The sequence below is a fragment of the Littorina saxatilis genome, linkage group LG6 (assembly GCF_037325665.1).
Source record: "Littorina saxatilis isolate snail1 linkage group LG6, US_GU_Lsax_2.0, whole genome shotgun sequence".
Classification (NCBI taxonomy): Eukaryota; Metazoa; Mollusca; class Gastropoda; order Littorinimorpha; family Littorinidae; genus Littorina; species Littorina saxatilis.
Genome location: NC_090250.1, coordinates 29,732,433 through 29,753,518, shown reverse-complemented (window position 1 = coordinate 29,753,518; position 21,086 = coordinate 29,732,433). Strand labels below are relative to the sequence as shown.

General features: G+C 46.9%; 1 protein-coding gene across 2 annotated transcripts in view; it reads left to right on the top strand.

Annotated features, from left to right (window-relative positions):
* The window catches only part of LOC138968963 (trafficking protein particle complex subunit 11-like), a 64,261-nt gene that overhangs the window by 11,569 nt on the left and 31,606 nt on the right, over positions 1 to 21,086 (top strand). For both annotated transcript variants that reach the window (XM_070341649.1, XM_070341650.1), the window contains exons 12-17: positions 17,233 to 17,312; positions 17,899 to 17,977; positions 18,231 to 18,285; positions 18,613 to 18,758; positions 19,345 to 19,406; positions 20,317 to 20,443. In XM_070341649.1, the coding sequence (XP_070197750.1) occupies positions 17,233 to 17,312; positions 17,899 to 17,977; positions 18,231 to 18,285; positions 18,613 to 18,758; positions 19,345 to 19,406; positions 20,317 to 20,443 (549 nt within the window). The remainder of the gene's footprint in view (positions 1 to 17,232; positions 17,313 to 17,898; positions 17,978 to 18,230; positions 18,286 to 18,612; positions 18,759 to 19,344; positions 19,407 to 20,316; positions 20,444 to 21,086) is intronic.

The window sequence follows — 21,086 nt, the reverse complement described above, 5'->3', positions numbered from 1 at the left end:
CTAAAAAAGAGAGTGACCAATCCCATAAGGCCAGACCAACTACCGGTCCGACTTCCGTATGCGTGCGCATACGCCGCCATTTGTATCATTCCACTCTCAGCGATCCAAGGGTCTGGTCGCGTTTTATGTACGCTCCTGCTGTTGTCAGCTTTACACCTTGGTCTTAGGACTTCGGATGCACCCCTTGGTACCGCCTGAAGCTTTACACCTGTTCCTACGCTGTGTGGGGTGAGATCTTTCTGATTTATCGCAACTTTAGCGACGGTTGTCGCTGCTTTCGAACTTATAAATTTTTTGACTGAAAATTTTTGTGAGTTTGTTGTTGTAATGGCGGAAGCGGCACTCAAAGATAGTGCGTTGAAGAAGCCTAGTTCGAGACAGGTCTCGGCTGATGCGACTCCTTCTAGGAAATCTTCGCGAAAGTCTAGTAAGAGCGCTGGACTTGACGCGTCTTTGACTTCTGATTCGTCTTCCGCTAAGTCACCGGTTTTGGCTGACAAGCATGTTAGCCCTCCTCTGTCTAAAGTTGCCTTAGATAAAGTTAATGTTTCTGGCTTGGCCTCCGGTGTTTCGGATTCCACACCTTGCCCAGGTTTAGCTAATGCGGAGGTAGCTTCTCTGTTGTTGACACTTAGTGCGCAAGTTTTGACATTAGCGTCGGAGCTTTCCTCTACTAGGGAGGAACTTCGTTCCCTCCCGTCCGGTGTTTCGGATGTTTGTTCTCTTGCCAGGGTCGGGTCGTCTTCTTTGACTTCCTCCTCTACTTCCGCCCGGCCGTCTGCTACTGTGACTCAGGCAGACGTTCATGCTCCGCAGGATGGTGGCTCACGCTGGGTGTCTTTGCTGAACGTGCCCGCACTTGACAAAGGTAGAGGAGACCGGTAGGTCTCTTCTAGAGTTGTCCTCTGTCTCTGAGTCGTTACAGAGGTCGCTCTCTCGATCTATTGCGTCCTCGCTCGATCCTTTTGAGTTTCGGTTCGACGCTTCTCCTGCTGTGGCTACTACTCTCCTGTCTACTTTGGCTAAAGTGACGAGAGAGCAGATGGCTTTGTCGGCAAGGCTTTACACCCATGCGGTGTTGTCTAGGAGGTCAGCCTTTTTGGCGGGTTCTAAGATCTCGGACAAGGCTACCATAGAGGGTCTGAAGGTCTCGCCTTTTTCGGAGGGTGCTCTGCTGGGTCAATCTTCTCTTGACGCTCTCCGGAAAGAGACCCAGGATGCGAGAGACATTGCGATTGCGCGCATCGCGCAGCACGGGTTCCAGAAGCCGCAGAGCAAGTCCAGCACGCAGACTCAGGCTGCCAGCAAGCCTCAGGCTTCCTCTTCTGGGGGTGGCAAGGCGCATAAACAGTCCTTTGCCTCTAGGGGTAGGGGCCGCGGAGCGCCCTATCAGAAGAGGGGGCAGTCTTTTGGAGGCTCTAGGGGGTCGGGGCGCAAGCCTCACCCCCAATGAAACTTCCCCGAACAGCACGTCCCGGTAGCCCCCGCGCTTGTTGTAGCGGGTGGCCCGTCCAGGGCCCTCACTTCCTGGCTACAATTAGTGGACAGCAAGTGGGTTACTGGGATCGTGCGTTCGGGGTTCCGGCTGCTCTGGTCAGAGGAGAAGGCTCCTCTGGTCAGGATAATCCCGCCCTGCAGGGCGCCAAAGGATCTAGAAGCACGAGATGCTGTTCAAAAGGAAGTGACTGCTCTGTTGCTCAAGGGAGCAATAGAGGAGGTCATAGATCTGCGGTCTCCGGGGTATTACGGGCGGCTGTTCGTAGTACCAAAAGCCTCGGGGGCTTGGAGGCCGGTCTTGGATCTTTCCTCTCTGAACAAGTTCTTACGAACAATACGGTTCACCATGGAGACGGCTACCTCTGTTCGGGAGGCGTTGCGTCCGGGGGACTGGGCGACGTCTGTAGACTTAACAGACGCGTACTTCCACATCCTCATTCACGTTTCGGACAGGAAGTGGCTACGCTTCCCCTGGGGGGACAAAGTGTATCAGTTCAGAGCTCTGCCGTTTGGCCTGTCGCTAGCCCCTTGGGTGTTCACGATGGTTGTGCGGCAGCTGTGCGCTCTTGTAAGGAAGGACGGGGTCCGGTTAAGAGCCTATCTGGACGACTGGTTAATCCTGCACCAGCAAAAGGATCTCTGCGATCTGCATACTCAGACGGTTCTGAGTCAAGCTTCGCAGCTGGGATTCTCGATCAATCGCACAAAATCGGAACTGGTTCCATCCCAAAGTTTTGTGTATCTGGGCATGGAGTTCGATACGCGGGCCTGGTCAGTTCGCCCGTCTCAGAGACGAGTGGACAAACTCCAGGCACTGATACGCTCTCTCGACGGAGAGAATCAGGCCAGTGCTCGGGTTCTTACGTCGGTACTGGGGCAAATGGAGTCTATGGCAACTCTTATCCCGCTGGGCAGAGTGAACAAACGGCCGTTTCAGGTCGCTCTGCAGTCAAGGTGGGACCAGTCAGTCCAGGATTGGAACGTTCAGATCCCTCTTGGGGTGTGGTTTCTGGAGACCACTCGCGCGTGGCTGCTCCCGGTGCTCTTTCAGGGAGTTCCCATTGTGTGCCCTCAGCCAGAGAAGGAGCTCTTTACGGATGCTTCTCTGTCAGGGTGGGGGGCTCATCTAGACGGGCAGATGGTGTCGGGGGTGTGGGACTCAACACTAAGCTCCCTTCACATCAATCTGCTGGAGTTGGAGGCAGTCTCTCTGGCTCTGCGGGCGTTCAGGCCCTTGCTGGAGGGCAGACATGTCAGGATTCACACAGACAACACGACGGTGGCGTCGTATGTGAACAAGCAGGGGGGGACACGGTCTCCCAGTCTGTCAGACAAAGCCTGCCTCATTCTGACGTGGTGCAACTCTCATGGCATCCTTCTTTCAGCTGTTTACCTGAAGGGAAGTCTGAACGTCCTGGCGGACAGTTTGAGCAGGGGGGACAAGGTGGTTCACTCGGAGTGGACCCTCTCACACCAATCCCTGGATCGTCTCTGGTTGCAGATAGACAAGCCGGTGATCGATCTTTTCGCAACGAGGTTTTCAGCAAGGCTCCCTCTCTTTGTCTCCCCCTTCCCAGATCCTCTGGCCTGGAGGGTGAATGCCTTGGAAATCAGTTGGGCAAACCTGACAGCGTATGCGTTCCCTCCGTTTTGCCTCCTCGGAAAGGTCCTCAGAAAAGTAGACTTAGAGAAGCCAGCGCTGGTTCTGGTCGCTCCGTTTTGGCCAAGCCAGCACTGGTTTCCCGACCTACTGCGTCTAGCAGTTCGGCCTCCGATCCCTCTTGCCGTGAAAAAGGGGGACCTCGTGCAGCCTCGGTCAGGCATCCCCCACGAAAATCCGCGGCTCTTGAGCCTTCACGCCTGGATTCTATCCGAAGCGCTCTGCTTAAGGCGGGGGCCTCTGCGTCTACTGTAAAGTTCGTCCGCCACGCCCATAGAGAGTCTACAACTTCGGTATACTCGTCGCACTGGGCAGCTTGGGCTAGGTGGTGCGCGCTTAACGGGGTTAATCCCCTTGCACCAAGGTCCATGCAGGTAGCCAACCACCTTGCGTGGTTGGCAGAGCAGGGAGGTTCTCCCTCTTCCCTTAGAGTAAGGAGGTCGGCGATTTCCTCAACTCTTTTACAGTTGGGGCGTAAGATCTCACTTGGCGGGGTGATCTCTAGTGTTCTGAAGGGCGCTTCCCTTACAGCCGCTTGGGTTAAATCGCACCTCCCTGCCTGGGATTTATTTTTGGTTTTACGTTTCTTAGCCTCGGGGGAGTTTGAGCCCATCCGTTCGGCTACTTTGCTTAATTTGACTCGCAAGGCCGTGTTTTTAACTTTGCTTGCTACTTCAAGGAGAGGTAGCGAAATTCATGCTTTGTCCGGTCTAGGGAAAGACATTTCCTTTGAAAAGGATGGTTCGTTGTCTCTCAAATTTATTCCCGGCTTCCTCGCTAAGAATCAGAAGCCCGGTCATGTTTCGCCTGTTTTGCATATCTTGCCGTTAAGCACGGTTTTAGCTTCTGGAGATCCAGATCTAGCTAATTGTCCCGTCCGGTCGCTCAGCCTCTACCTGTCACGAACTCGGCATATTCGCTCAGAAACCCAAAAGCTGCTCTTTATTTCCTTAAACACAGCTAGGGATAAGGATATTGCGAAGGTCACGTTGACCAAGTGGGTATCTACACTGATCAAGCAGGCTTATGCCTGGTGGGAGGCTCAGTCAGGAGAGTCTAGGGCTGTCTTGCCTCTCACCTCTGCAAGAACTCATGAGTCAAGAGCCTGGGCGGCCTCTTTGGCCGTCCTCAAGTCTGGTCGTCTGGCTGAAGTGCTAGAATCAGCATACTGGAGATCAGAGGATGTTTTTATAAACTTTTACCTCAGGGACGTCGCTTCACTGAGGCAGGATGGCAGCTCTGCGCTACCAGCGATGGTAGCCGCGGGGCAAGTCCTGCGTCGTTGAATTTTGGTAAGTACCCACCACCTATAGTAGCAATCTGCTATATGTGAGTTGGGTATAGTGTATGTAATTTAATACAAAATTTTATAAGTAAATTTTAATTTAATTAATATACTTACCCAACTCACATCGTTTAATCCCTCCCGCCTCCCCGCTGTGGTGGTATTTGGGACTAAAAAAGGGAGTGAGTTGGGCTTCGATGGAATGATACAAATGGCGGCGTATGCGCACGCATACGGAAGTCGGACCGGTAGTTGGTCTGGCCTTATGGGATTGGTCACTCTCTTTTTTAGAGTGGTCTCCCTTGTTACCAAGGGGACGCGTACAGCGTAACCAGCACTGAACTAGAGTTAATTGCTATATGTGAGTTGGGTAAGTATATTAATTAAATTAAAATTTACTTATAAAATTTTGTATTACGGACCTCTCAAGCTGAATCGTAAGGACATTGTTTAGATCTTTCTTCAGCCAAATGATCCTACGACTATTTCCTTTTGATAATTGTTGAAGGTTTTACTGAAATCTGTCATTTTTAGAATACAGACTATGAAAAGTAATGCTACCTAATGTGTTACAACTAACCCCATATGTGGGGCAAGTTGTAACAGCATGTGGGGTTGATTGTAACACTGTTACAACCAGCCCCGTCAGAGTATCTTTATACAGTCACAACATGTAGACACTCGTAATACTTAAAAATATGGAAAAATAACAACTTTGGGTGGTTTGGCATTTATTTAAACCACAAAGGGAACAACTATAACATCAAACACAAAATGGTAGCTGGTAGAAGAAAAAACACCGTGATGAACTTTGACCTGTCATTCCGAATCCGAGGCACAGTTCTGGCAGACATAGATGTTCTTTTTCTCAGTACATTCTTCATGCGACCAGTCGTTGCATGACACACACATGGCCCACTGTTCGTTTGGACGACTGTTTGAATATGGTTCACAGCAAACTAAGCAAAAACAGTCATCGTCTTCAGACGAATCACCGCTAATGGCTGATTAAATTACATATCTTACCCAACTCACATATAGCAATTAACCCTAGTTCAGTGCTTAGCAACGCTGTATACGTCCCCTTGGTAACAAGGGAAGCCACTCTAAAAAAGAGTGACCCATCCCATAATGCCAGACTAACTACCTGTCTGACTTCCGTATGCGCGCACATACGCCGCCATTTGCATCATTCCAAAACCCAGCGGTCAGCTAGCTGGTCGCAGTGCTGTATGCTCCGGCTGATTTCTTCAGCCTTGATACTTGGTCCTTGGACTGGGGTCTTTCTCCTTGGTTTCTTCTTGTTGTCTTGTCTTTACGACTATGTGAAGACGAAGCTTCTGAGGCGGTTGGAGAGGCCTCTTTTTGCTGTCGGCTAAGCTGCCAGCTTTGTTAGCTCTGGCAGCAGGGGTTGCTACACGCTATTTTCCCGTAGGGGTAGTAGTGGCATCGTCTTCTGCCCTTGTCTTCTCCATCTTTTTGGCGTGTTTTGCTCCTTCTCAGGAACAATCTGTGTACTCTAACGAGGTTTTGCCCCACCTCTGCCTTTTTTTTGGCATATCATGGGGAGGCTCTTGCTTCAGGTTTGCCGGGGTGGCTTCATTTTCAGCTGCTTTGAACATTTTAAGGAAGATCTTCGAACGTATGGTTCTTAGATCCTCTACCGGGGGCGTGTGAGCTTGTGGAAGTTTTTCTCAAACAAGTCTCCTTTGTTAACACTTCCTTTATGAGCAGCGCTAGGCCAGGCACCGGCTGCGGTGTTGCGTTAGCGTGCGTCACTGGCTCAAGTTGCGCGTCACTAGCTGAGCGCTTTTCGTAGGTCTCGGTTAACACAAAGACTAAGAACTGAGTTTATTCTGGTGTTCTTTTTACGGAACCGCCCCCGGGTTTCCCGGATTTGATGGACATCCTTCTGGTTGTTTATAGCAGGGAGAATCTGTCTTTCTGTAAGAACAAGGATCTCCTGGCTGTGAAAGATTGGGGTCGCACTCCTTTATGTTTTTCGCCTTTGAACAAGTCTTTCGTTTGTTCTCTTTCTTGTGGGGTTACGTCCTCTTCGGATATCTTTGTGTTCCGTCAGGACGCAGATATAAAGGATGTAGCTTTGCTGTTCGTCTGAAGATAGGTCTCGATCTACAAGGATTGCTCTTTTGGCGAGACTTTTATCTCTTCTTTGCTTGAAGGTTCTCTTTTGCGTGCCACTTTTATGCTTGCGGACTTTTTCCTTACCAAGATAAGCCCGCGGTGGAAGAAAACGCTTGGCAGGTCTTGGCTTTCTCTTGTTTTCAAAGGAAAGCTTCAGGCTCGCCGGGCGGGGCTTTAGCTTCTTTCTCCATGCTCTATCAGTCGCGGCAGGGCTCGAGGCCAGTTACCCACCTCTCTTTCCCCTGGGGAGTCTTAGCGGTGGGCGCGAAAAAGCACGCTTTCTCTCTCACTCCCGACAGTTATGTCAACTGGAGTTTTAGTGCTCGGCATCGCTCTTCTTTAGGCCTTTGGGTTTTCACAATGGCGAAGGGGATTAGGACTCCCACGTTTTGGGAGAGACACTAGGGCCTTCCTTTTGGGTCTCTTTCAGAGTCCAATTGAATGTTGCTTCCATATTTTGCTTCACAAATGGATCGGAAGCGGCTACGGATGTTGGTGTTTTGAGCTTCAGGGTTCGGATTTCTATTTTAAGTCATATGTGGTTTTGGCTGTTTTTTGTCTCTTATGAGGAGACTGGGCAAGTGGCTCTGTCCAGTAACCATCTGCTCCAGGCGTAAGCTGGAGTTGCAGGGCTGGGACAACTTAGGTGGTTAAGGCATCACAGCTTTGTTATGGCCCTTTGTGGTTGGCTGGGTGTTAAGCAGTCAGGCAAAGGGCTGGAAATGGGTTGTTTCAAGCAGACAACACCATAGTGGTGCTTTATTTCTACATGCAAGGGGGTCTCTCACTCCCTATCTCTTCCTTTTTGAGCATGAAGGGTTCTGGTGTGGGTTTTACCAACACGAGTTCTTATTAGCAGCGAAGTACCTTTATGGGAGGCTTAATGACTTGATGGGCTCTAAGTCTGTCGATCAAGAAGGTCCACTCAGAGTGGACTCTGCCTCTCCACGCGCTTCTACGCCTTCGGGTGAATTGGAGAAGCCGCGGTTAGAAGGTTTTGCTTTTTGGTACTATCGCCTTTTGCTTATGTTTTTTCTCCCTGTTTTCCTGTTCTCAAAGCATGGAAGATCAATTCACTTGATTTTATTTTGAGCGGCCTGCGGGTCGCATAGTATGGGCCTGTACAATTTTGCTTGCCAGACTTCTTAAGCTGGCGAGAGGGCTCCGTCTTTTCTCACGCTAGTGTCATACGGATGTCTACTGTACGGGAGTCTTTGAGACGCTCTTGGGCTTCTGCCTCTACTCTGTTTTGGGCCAGAGATCCTGTAGGGGTTTAGCGCCTTCGTTTTACTTGTCGCTTTGACTGGCTTGGTTCAAGCGGCGTTTTTTATTAATGGAAAGAATTCCTCTTCGCTCCGTTTCATTGCAGGTGGCGATTCACCTGCCTTTGATTTCCGAATTATCTCCCGCGTTTTTTGATGTAAGGCTTTACGCGATATCAGTTGCACTGAATCAGCTGGGTCGCAAATTTTTCACGTTGAGGTTTTTTAGCCAGCACGTCTAAGGGGGCCTCCCTTGGTCTAGCTAAATCTTTCTCTAGTACCGACTTGCCTAGTATTGAAGCTTTTGAGATCGGATTCTTTGATCCTTTTCAAAACTAGCCTTGCTAATCAACAAGGAAATCGGGTATTTTTACTCTGGTAGCTTCTGAGGGAAGTGGGAGTAAGGTCATTCTCTGTCTAATTTTGCTAGAGACAGCTCTTTTGTAGAAAGTCTGATCTATGGTGATTAGGTGTCTTTCTAAATTTTCTGGAATGGTATAAGCAGAAACTGGAGTAACCAGCTCCGATTTACAATTTGATCCTCTTTGCAATATTTTGGCTCCTATTGGGCCGTATTTAGCCAATTGAACTTTTCGAGTTTTGAAAGCTGTTCTGACTCTCACTAATCTGTTTAGGTCGCTATAACAAAGGTTCTTGTTCATATCTTTTTATGTGGTTAGAGGTAATGACTATTTGAAGTCAACCTTAGCTAGATAACTGCCACAATGGATAGGCATGCCTTCAAGTGGTGGCAGTTAAAGGGGGAAGGGGGGCAGTCAGTCCTCTCTCTTTGGGCAGGACAGACTCTACGATCTGCTTTTGAGCAAGTTGCTTGCTCTTGGCGATTCTGTCTTACATGTTTGTCCGGTTAGAGCCCTCAAGCAGTTTTCTGTTAGGGGCTCTGCACATTTGTTTAGAAACTTAAAAACATCTTTTTATCTCACTCAACGGGGTGCAGTGTATGGATTTCTTGAAAGTCACTTTAGCCAAGTGGGCCTCCAACATAGTTTGGCAAAAATGTGTCTGGTGGCAGAGTCAGGCAGGTGGTGTCAGGGCAGTCTTGCCCTTTACTACAGCCACGTTATTATGAAGCAAGAGATCAAGTTGGTCTTCCGCTTTAGCTGGTTTTTGAGTTGGTCTCCTGGCATAAGTTCTTGAGTCGGCTACTGGCTTTCTAAGGATGTTTCGTCTATGTCTATCTCAAAGATGTTTCGGCATTGAGATAGGATGGCTGTTCTGCGTTACTTGCTTTGGTAGCGGTAGGACAGATTCTTTATTTCTGCTTTGATAAGGTGCCCTCCACCTCTATTAGCAATCTGCTATATGTGAGTTGGGTAAGATATGTAATTTAATCAAAAATTTTAGTAATAAATTTTCATTTGATTAATATACTTACCCAACTCACATCGTTTATTCCCTCCCTCCTCCCCGCTGTGGGTGTGGTTGGGTCTAAAAAAGTAGTGAGTTGGGCTGCGTTTCGGAATGATGCAAATGGCGGCGTATGTGCGCGCATACGGAAGTCAGACAGGTAGTTAGTCTGGCATTATGGGATGGGTCACTCTTTTTTAGAGTGGCTTCCCTTGTTACCAAGGGGACGTATACAGCGTTGCTAAGCACTGAACTAGGGTTAATTGCTATATGTGAGTTGGGTAAGTATATTAATCAAATGAAAATTTATTACTAAAATTTTTGATTTTAAGTTCCTGCTTGCTTTCCGCTTTCTCGTTTTGGGGGCTGACTTCTTCGTACCAACTTGAGCTGTACGGGTAGGTTTTTGTTTCTTTTCCTCTGAGAGCCGTTGTTTTTCTGGAGTGTCTGTTAGTATGGCCGACTTTCTCCGTTTCCTACCTTTGGAAGCCATCTGTCTTGGGGCAGCCTTTGGAAATGGCCTGACGTGAAAAGCGGAAAAGTTTGAGGTTGTTGGCTTTGTTGGTGTGTTGGTCATGGGGGTGTAGTCCTGTTGTGGTTTCTGGGAACGCTTGGCACTGGCAGAGTGGGTAACCTGTGAGTCCCTAGCGTCAGGTTGGACATCGGAGTCACGTTGGACGGCCGATGCAGTCTGGTTTGTTGGCTCTTGACAAGGAACGACAGGATTGTAGTGAGCTCCAAGCCCTTCACCTGTCATCTGAAAGCGGACAGTACCAGCCACGTTGACTCCTGGTCGACCTGGGCCATGGACAAATTCCTGAATTTGACCGCCTGTAGTTTGGTAAATGATGGCAACAACGGGAAGCGCATTGCACAGAGCTGCTAGCACTAAATCAATTGTATCAGTGTTGTACTGCTTCTCCACGATGAACCTCTGCAGGTCTGTCTTCAGGTCGTTGCCCTCGCAGGACAATTCCTGGTAGTGTAGTGTCCTAGGCTTTTGCGCATCTTTGCGCAGGATCTAGATGTACATCCGGGAACTTTACATGCGAGGTCTGCACGAGGTCCAACGACTTCACACCACAACTCTGTGCCTTTCTATTTTGATATTACACTGTTGAACTAGATCAGCCTCATGTTCACGTGTGCATGTGCTGCTGTATGAACTCTCTCGCACTCAACACCAACAACATTACACTGGCGACGAGTCATTCCGGCGAGAAAAACAGTGAAAATAGATCGACACACAGGTAAGTGACGTCACGCTGTCATTGTGGTACGCCGAACATTCAGTTACAACGACGAAGCAGCAGTAAATCTAGACTTAAATATTGCTGCACCTGTCGACATGGCTACTGCTCTTCCAACTTTCGACAAGTTTGTTGTCTTTTCATCCTCAACTGAACACACAGTAGGCCAAAGATGGAAGAAATGGCTGAAACGATTCGAAGTGTTGCTCACAGCAATGAACATTACTGATGGTGCCAGAAAGCAAGCTCTACTGCTCCACTATGCTGGGGAGGAAGTCTTTGACATTTTTGAATCATTTTCGGCTGCACAGAAGGGAGAAGATGAGGGCAATGCTGATGATTCATACGCCAAAGTCAAGACATCTCTATCAACCTACTTTGAACCAAAGAAGAATGTTGAGTTTGAGGTTTTCAAATTTCGTCAGATGAAACAAGAACCTGGTGAAACTGTCGACAACTTTTGCACAAGACTCAGACTTCTTGCTGCAACTTGTGACTTCACCAACACAGATCGTGAACTCAAGAGTCAAATCTTGCAAGGCTGCACCTCAACACGCCTGCGCCGCCGAGGTCTGCGAGATGAAATGGAGTTAGAGAATCTTCTCAAGACAGCAAGATCACTTGAAATTTCTGACGTACAAGCAACAGAAATGGAAGCTGACGAGGCTGTGAATGCAGTCTACAGAAACAAGCACCCCCAGCAAGGCGGACGAAGAAGCAACACTCAGAGTCAGCAGCAGCCGCTTCAAGAAAACCGTGGTCAGACATCATGGTCACACCAACACGGAGGCACAACCAGTTCTCGTCCTTGCGCTTGGTGTGGAGGTCATTGTCGCTCAAGAACGAGCTGCCCCGCTCGCGACAAACAATGCAGATCTTGTTCGAAGATGGGACATTTTGCCAAGGTCTGTCGCTCGAAACCTCAAGGTCGTTCCAACGCATCGCACGACGCTCGCATGATCAACACACGGGCAGATTCACCCAGTCAACATTCGTCAGACTCAGAACGCTCAGAGTCAGAGTATGCCTATGGGGTCTCATCTGTCACTAGCAAGACGCCCAAAGTCAACCTTCAAATGTACGGGGAGTCCGTTCCCTTCTTCATCGACACGGGGGCATCAGTGAACATCCTCGATGACGACATGTTCCGGAAAATCAATGCCCCAGCGCTGAAAATAAAGCCAACCTCCACCAACATCTTTGCCTACGGCTCCAGCCAGCCGCTCAAGGTCAGAGGAACCTTCGAGACGACAGTGTCGTACAAGAAGACTAGGGTCACCACGACCTTCTTTGTTGTTCAGTCAACACCACACGCCAGATGTGGAAATCTTCTCAGCGCAAAGACAGCACAAGAACTTGAACTCCTACACTACACTTTTGCCACATCAACATCAGCACCACCCCAAACGGTCGCTGATCATCTTGTCGAAAAAACTCCTCAACTCTTTGAAGGGATGGGGAAGCTGAAAGATGTCAAGGTCAAATTCTACGTAGATGAGTCAGTTCAGCCCACAGCGCAACCTCACCGTCGAATCCCTTTTCACCTGAGGAAGAAAGTTGAAGCCGAACTCAAACGACTCGAGCAGCTTGATGTCATTGAAAAGGTAGACGGCCCAACGCCCTGGGTGTCTCCGATCGTCGTCGCACCGAAGCCGAAGAAGCCAGAAGAGATTCGCATCTGCGTCGACAAGCGCCTTCCGAATCAAGCCATCAAGAGAACACGTCACATCATGCCTACGATTGACGACATCTTGTCAAAGCTCAACCAAGCCACTGTCTTCTCCAAGCTTGACCTTAACTCTGGCTATCATCAGTTGGAGTTGGATGAAGAATCGCGCAACATAACAACGTTCTCAACACATGTAGGGCTTCGCCGCTACAAGCGCCTGAACTTTGGTGTCACGTCTGCAGCTGAGATTTTCCAAAATCACATCGCTGAACTGCTGACAGACATTTCTGGCTCTCTCAACACATCAGATGACATCCTCATCTACGGCAAGAGCCAAGAAGAACATGATCAAGCGCTGAAACGGGTGTTCCACAGGCTCTTGGAGAAGAATCTCACTTTGAACAAAGGCAAGTGTGAATTCAACAAGGATCAGATTGAGTTCTACGGCTTCATGTTCGGCAAGACGGGCGTCTCCCCAGACCCCAAGAAGGTGACAGCGATTCAAAACATGAAGACTCCAACCAACGTCAAAGAAGTCCGGAGCTTCCTCGGTCTCACCAACTACGTCTCACGTTTCATCGCTGACTACGCCAACATCACAAAACCTTTGAGAGATCTGACCAAGAGCAACGTGGAATGGACATGGGGTCCAGACCAAGAAGCCGCCTTCAACCGCCTTAAGACTGAACTAACAGGAGTGAAAACGATGTCCTACTTCAACCCCAACCTTGAAACAGAGGTCCTGGTGGATGCCAGTCCTTTCGGCATCGGAGCTGTTCTTACACAACGCGACAAGCATATGTCACACATCATCTCTTACGCCAGCCGTGCGCTGACAGACGTGGAGTCCAGATATTCTCAAACGGAGCGAGAGGCCCTTGCAGTCGTCTGGGCGTGCGAACACTATCATCTCTACCTCTTCGGTCATCACTTCACAGTGTTGTCAGATCACAAGCCACTAGAGGGAATCTACAACAAGCCCACATCAAGAACCTCGAGTCGCATCGAACGATGGAATCTTCGACTGCAAGCGTACGACTTCACTCTCAAGTATCGACCTGGGAGTGACAACCCAGCTGACTATCTCAGTCGTCATCCCACTGAAAACGCCAACGCTACTACACGTCATGAGTCTAAAGTAGCAGACGAATATATCAGCTTCCTGTTGAGTCACACTGTCCCCAAGGCCATGACTCTGCAAGAAATCACTGAAGCAACGAAAACTGACCCAACGCTCAAAGCAGTAACTAGAGCTCTCAAGTCCGGACAGTGGTGCACACCGCATGATTTTGACATTGACATCACTTCGTTCAACATCTTCAAGACTGTCCGAGATGAACTTTCCTTCAGTGACGAACACAACGTCCTCCTGCGTTCGAGTAGAATTGTGATCCCTAGAAGCCTACAGTCACGAGCAATCGATATTGCCCACGAAGGCCATCAGGGTATGGTCAAAACGAAGCAGCTCGTACGAGAAAAGGTGTGGTTTCCTCACATCGATCGTCTTGTCGAGACGAAAGTCCAGTCCTGCCTTGCTTGTCTCTCGACAACCCCAGATCACCCCGCAGAACCCCTCAAGATGACCACCCTTCCAGATCGTCCCTGGTCCGAAGTCAGCATTGACTTTTGTGGACCTTTCCCCTCTGGAGAATACCTCCTTGTTGCTATTGACGCTTATTCCAGGTTTCCAGAGGTTGAAATCCTCACTTCGACCAGCGCCAAGGCTACAGTCCCAAAACTTGATGCAATATTTGCTCGCCACGGCGTCCCAGACATTGTCAAGTCCGACAATGGTCCGCCTTTCAACAGCCATGACTTTGCACAGTTTGCAGACTACTTGGGATTTCAGCATCGCAAAGTTACACCTCTGTGGCCTCAAGCAAACGGAGGTGTTGAACGCTTCATGTCCACCATCAAGAAGACCGTCCAGGCAGCACAAGTGGAGAAGAAAGCCTGGAAGCAGGAACTGTATCGGTTTCTGCGTAACTATCGTGCAACTCCCCACAGCACGACTGGGGTGAGCCCCGCTGAAGCGCTCTTCAACAGGAAGATGAAAATCAAGCTGCCTGAAATTAGCAAGAAGACGTCCCCTACAAAGCTTGACAAGAAGATCCGACTTCAGGATGAAGTCAACAAAAAGAAGATGAAGGAATATGCTGATGTGAAGCGCAGAGCTGCAGAACCTGACATTCAAGTCGGTGACCCAGTTCTCGTCCGACAGCGCCCAGAAAACAAACTCTGCCCTCACTACTCTCCAACCCCCATGAAAGTGACCTCACGCAAAGGGTCCATGGTCACTGCTGATGGAGGGGGTCGCAAGGTCACACGCAACTCCTCGTTCTTCAAGAAGGTCCCGTTGCAAATGCCTCCTCATGCAGAGCCGCCCGAAGTCAGTCCTGATGCAGAGCCGGAAGATGTAGAACCCACCGTGCCACAGTTTGATACCTGCCCACCTGAGTCACCTGAGCCACCGCCTGACTTACCCAGAAGGTCGTCCAGGGTGCGGCGTCTGCCACAGTACTTGCAAGACTATGAATGACCTTTGCGGATTGAATTTTGCGAAATGACTTTTGCTTCATTTGTTAGCTTTAAAATTTAAAGTTTGCATGCGTTTCTTTTATTTTAATTTCACTTCATCCTATCTCACCTAAGTGTCGGTCAGAGATGTATTACTTGTTTTTATTTTCCAGCTTTGCTTTCAACGGAGTTTTACAAATGTGTTTTTATTCAGAGGTGAGGAGGGATGTAGTGTCCTAGGCTTTTGCGCATCTTTGCGCAGGATCTAGATGTACATCCGGGAACTTTACATGCGAGGTCTGCACGAGGTCCAACGACTTCACACCACAACTCTGTGCCTTTCTATTTTGATATTACACTGTTGAACTAGATCAGCCTCATGTTCACGTGTGCATGTGCTGCTGTATGAACTCTCTCGCACTCAACACCAACAACATTACAGGTAGTACTGCAGATGGCCACAAACTTCGTCTGTCAGCTTATCACAGAGGCTGTCAAAAGAAATTGTCATGATGTTCTCCGCCTCTAAGCTTCGTTAAAATGAATGAAGGATACAATGGCCATCTCCTCGCACTCTAAAATACTTCCCTTCCCTGTGGTTTTCAAATAAAGGGCCATTGAAGTTGGCTGATTTACTGCTTGAGAAGAACCTGGATTTTGCGTTGAGGCTGAAGCTGCCGGTCTTTGTGTTTCTGGCGAAGACTAGGTCGCACAAGGTGGAGAAGAACTGTTGTCAGATGATTGACCAGGTTCTGGGCAGGGTCTGTCTGCTTCTAGGCAGGGAATATTTGTTTGAGGGCAGGGCCTGTCGCTGACATTATTTTCAGGAGTTTCAGCGGCTTGTGACGGGCAGGGTCTGTCAGTGACAACAGAGGGCTGATATTCCACATCTGTGAATATTTCTGGATCAAATGGGCAAATTCCAGTAACTCTAAAGCCTTTGATTACATTGGTTGGCACCCCTCTTATTCAATAACAGAATGAATTGAACAAAGGCCTGCCATCCGTTTATCATTCTGTTATTCAAACACACAGGAGCGCAGAGACTACAGTAAACACGGGACGGTGTGATAAAACAACATGACGGGGCTGGTTGTAACAGTGACGGGGCTGGTTGTAACACTGTTACAATCAGCCCCGTCAGTTTTGTTACAACCAGCCCCACACCATAGTACACCCGTGCATCCCAGTGACTCCATTACCGCGCTAAAGTATACGCAAATGTGAGTGCATCACAGGATTAACAAAGCAACAAGCATTCATGCTTAGTATGTTTTGAGATTCATTTCGTAAACACGGTTGAACAGTTACAAATTGTTCACAAGTTGAGAACTTTTACTCACCTGCCTGAATTTTGAACTTTTTGGTTTAAAAGTCGAACGTGCTGGCTTCATGCCGCCATTTTTACGTCAGTTTATAGTAAGGGTTAAAGGAAGGTAATACACCTAAATTAAACTGCCAATCATAAAACAATGAAGAGTTATTTCCATTGTTACTTCCAGCCCCTGTTACTTTTAGCCCCGCTCTCCCCTACTATACCACATTATGATATGACACCCTTCAAGACCTCCATAAATCTGAGAAGATCAGGTCTTTGAAAGGAGGGAGCCTTTAAATGGAGGTAATTTTTATAGGCATGAAAAAAAAATTGAAAATCTACCGGGATGGAAGGGGTGTGAGTGTGTTAAAAATGGAATTCCACTACAGTATATCTTTTCTGTGAAATGGAATTGTTGTTCTTGTCTTATACAAGTTAGATGTTTGTAGATTTTTGTTGTATTATGCAGAGACTGATACTGGATCTTGATAGTCAAATATTCTGATTTTGAATGCATTGTACTTTCTTCCTTTTTTGAGTCACTTGAGAAAAAGTGACTCTATGTAATCGGTCAGTGTTAGTCTGTCCGGCCGGCCGGCCGTCCGGCCGGCCGGCCGTCCGTAGACACCACCTTAACGTTGGACTTTTCTCGGAAACTATCAAAGCGATCGGGCTCATATTTTGTTTAGTCGTGACCTCCAATGACCTCTACACTTTAACGATGGTTTCGTTGACCTTTGACCTTTTTCAAGGTCACAGGTCAGCGTCAAAGGAAAAATTAGACATTTTATATCTTTGACAAACTTTTCTCGGAAACTATCAAAGCGATCGGGCTCATATTTTGTTTAGTCGTGACCTCCAATGACCTCTACACTTTAACGATGGTTTCGTTGACCTTTGACCTTTTTCAAGGTCACAGGTCAGCGTCAAAGGAAAAATTAGACATTTTATATCTTTGACAAAGTTCATCGGATGTGATTGAAACTTTGTAGGATTATTCTTTACATCAAAGTATTTACATCTGTAGCCTTTTACGAACGTTATCAGAAAAACAAGGGAGATAACTAGCCTTTTCTGTTCGGCAACACACAACTTAACGTTGGGCTTTTCTCGGAAACTATAAAAGTGACCGGGCTCAAATTTTATGTGAACGTGACTCATTGTGTTGTGAATAGCAATTTCTTCCTGTCCATCTGATGCCTCATATAATATTCAGAACTGCGAAAGTGTCTCGATCGAGCGTTTGCTCTTCTTGTTTCAGGTATTGAGCCACCAGATCCGCAGAAAGAGAAAGAGGGCATCATAGCTCTGCAGGCACTGGAGAGAAAAGTTGACCACTGTGTAAGTTTCTGTTTTTCCCAATGCAGTATGATCATTCTTTTGTCTGTATTGTTTTACCTCTGCTGATGGTAAAGTAATTTTTTGCTTAATCTTCTGCAAAGATTCGACTGAGTTGTAATACATTAAGACAAATACAGTTTGTACGATCATACGTCAGATGTGGTTGACTTTCTTGTATATATGTTCCAAGTATGTCGGAGAAGACAATATGTTGCTCACTATGCATAAATTGTTGGTTTGATCAACCAGAAGAAATTTTGTTCCTCTTGTGGCAACTTAGCATTGTAATTTTAAAGACAGCTGTTGTCCCCATTTAAATCGAAACCATCCTACTGCTTCATCTTCACCCGTTAGGCGGCTACAATCGCTGTATAGTTTATTCCGCTGCGTTGAGGATTTGACGTCGAAAGAACAGGTGACAAAAAAAGAGAAACTGTTTATGTTGTAAAATGTATATAAGGGATTTGATGACTTTATCCACAGTAAAAGCTCAGTAACGATCATTGAAAGTTTTGCAACTCTGATTCCGAGTGTTCTAGGAAAATACATTATTCATTGACCATATTTCATTGTGCACCTGTTTCAGTGGATCATCATCCCACTGTTGAGCAGTGCTGTCGCTCAGTTCCGCAAATACAAGTCTCCTCGGATGAAACGCTATCTCAGTAAGTCATCATTATGATCTGTACATGTGCATTTTGTAGCTGCAACATTCAGTAGCCTTGGTTTTGAACAGCAGTTATGTACATGTGTTCAAATCTTTCACAAAACTGCAGGAGAACAAACTGATTTCTTTAATATTAGGTGCTCAGGGGGCGTACCTTCACTTTTGAAGCATAAGGTAGCTCAGGAAAATAAAAAGTTGATTGTGCTGTTCAAAAGATGTTTTATAAGTGGTTTGGAACATTCTCATTGCAGTGGTTCAGATGGGTGAAGAGTACTTTCATGCAAAGGACTTCAGCAAGGCACTTATGTAAGTTCCTGTTTGCTTTTCTTTTTGAAAGGTCTGGTAGTTTTTTGACTTTTTGTTGTTGATAAGTGATTAGAAACATATGCTGTCTGTATGTGACAAGTTTTCAAAAGTAAGATTTCTGTTGCTATCTGTTGTAACACATATTCTTACGTACTTTTTCCATGATTTACAATACCACTTTTTTGTTATCTCCCTTTGTTATCTGACGGGGTTTACTCAATATAAGGATCACGGTATGATTCTAACTAGCAGGAACAGTTTTCAGGTTGCTGAACAAAGTGACGTGGGATTACGGCATGGAGCAGTGCATGATTCTAACTGTTTCAGGTTGCTGAACAAGGTGACGTGGGATTACCGCATGGAGCAGTGGTGGCCGCTGCTGACGTCAATCCTGGAGACGTCGCTCAAGTGTGCCTACCTCACCGCCAGGGTGCAGGAGTACGTGGCCAACTGCATGGAGCTCATCTGCAAAAGTATCCTTGATTATTTTCAAGTACAGTGGAGCCTGCCTTTGCGACCACCTCTCAAAAGCAACCACTTGCCCACAACGACCACTCACAAGGATTCTAGACTAGTTTTTCGTCAATATGAAACACCTTTCCATAGCCACCACCTGTCTGGCACTGAATTTTCAGAAAAAGGACTTCGCAAAGTCTTTGCGAATTCGACTTTGGGCTCAATAGACGATATTCGGAAATAACTATGTATTGTTTGTATGCGTTGTGAAAGAGTGAACACCTTTTCTTTTTCAGGAACAAATAAATGCACACATGCTCCTTGTCCACGTGTTACAGACACACTCCACACTAGTGATTGGCCTGTTTAATGTTTGTCCCTCTAAAAGCAAGGATATTCACTCTTTCACGACCTATACAAACCCAACAGAGTTATTTTCTGAATTTGTCTATTAAGGGTTGCCTTTTGACTCACCCTAACTACCAGGCTCATGGGACTGGTAAGACAAAAGCACTCTGTACAGTGACTAGAAAAAGAGTTGTATACAGCCTGACTAGAAAAAGAGTTTTATACATGGCTGTATAATCCTTCACTTGATGTTAGATTCTCAGTGCAGTCTGGACACAAAGACTCGGATCCAGATGAACCTTCTACAAGTTCTGTCGGTGAGTTGAAACCAAGAACTTTCGTGTCTGTCACTGTGTCTCTTGAAATTTGTAGTATTTATATGTGTTGCATTTTGAGTTTTCACCACAAATGCTGTTTTTATCAAATGTGAAACATCTTCTTGACCAGGAATTAGAAGGATATTAAAATTTACCAGGCAGCTTTTACCAGTTATCACGCTAAGTGTTTTCAGAACCTGTGACGGAGAGGATTGCTCTCACAAAACAGGTCTCTCAGGCACAGCAACCTTTCAGGTTAAGCACAGTAACATTGTGACAACTTTATTTCCATGTGGGAAAATGCCAGAAGGGCATACACCAATGACCAAATGCATGGAAGACTTGTATTGCAGAATCATTTTCCTATTGGTGTTTTTAACATGTATCCTGTTTGATGTGTGACAGGGGAGGCTACCGCTCCTTTCACAGCAGACTCTGCACCCGAGTTGTTGGCCTTTAAGTCAACACCTCTGGATTGTGGAATTCTGTTTGTGATGGGGTCTGGTGGTTTCCGATTGTCTATATGTTCATGGAAACCTTCGGGTTTGCATAACAGTTTTTATAGGGCTAAGAAATTAGCCCTAACATTTTCAATCCTGTTTGATTGCACTTCGCCTCCCGAGGTGATCGTAGTGTTATGGCACTCGGTTACAGATGCTTTGAATTTCTGGTCAACATGAGCACTACATTATTATTGTCAGCATATGTAATACAGTTTACCCTGTCTATACTGACCAGCCGAAGGCAACAACCAACAGAAGTCCTTACAGACAGGTGGTCGTTATGAAAAGGTGAACTATATTAGAAAGAATTTTCAGAGATTCGTTTGGGTGGTCATAATGGGCGGGTAGTTATTATCAAGAGGTGGTCATGAGGGCAGGTCTGACTGTATTATATTAATTGTTGCCAGCACGAAGGGCCGAGCTCAGAGCCGGGACTGGACCAGAAGTGCATGGAGCAGGCCATCAAGGCGTGGTCAGAGTTCAAGGCCAAGCCGCACGTCTTCACCATCGAGATGCAGGGGCTCATTCCATTCAGTGAGTTGTTGCTCTTGTTGCCACTCCTTAAGCCTCATATTAATTGAGTGTAGTTGACTTCCAGTGTCGACTTTGCAAAGTCTACTTCGCAAAGCTGGCTTCAGGAAGTTTTGAGAATGAATGTTTCGTATAAAGACTTCCCAAAGTCTTTGCGAAATTGACTTTGGGCTCAATTAAGAACAGTATTTAGGTCTTCCTTCATGCAAAGAATCTAATGTTGTCTTTGTAGATCCTATAGGGTCTAACATCGTACGCCAATCAGCACATTTATGATGACTTCCACAGTAAGCCAATCACGAGGTGGTATACACTGAGATGCTGTATTAGAGGTAATGTTTCTATGCAAATTATGGAGTTCCTTTGCCAGGAACAGCCACACGTATGCTCTAGGAATGCTAGTTTACTCAAATTCTTCCCCTTAACCCTGACAGGGGCATAAGGTAGCCCCCGGAGCCCTGCAGTCTAAACAAAATCTAGACCACTTTTACAAATGGTATGCTTGATCCTGACCCAAGCAAAGCACTGTGGGCCAGAAGGGAACAGTAAGTACAATCTGCATAATATGCGTGTGCTTAGAACCCTTACAAATGAAGAGATTTGATTGACCAAGCAGAAAGATAATGTTCAGTAAACATTTGTGATT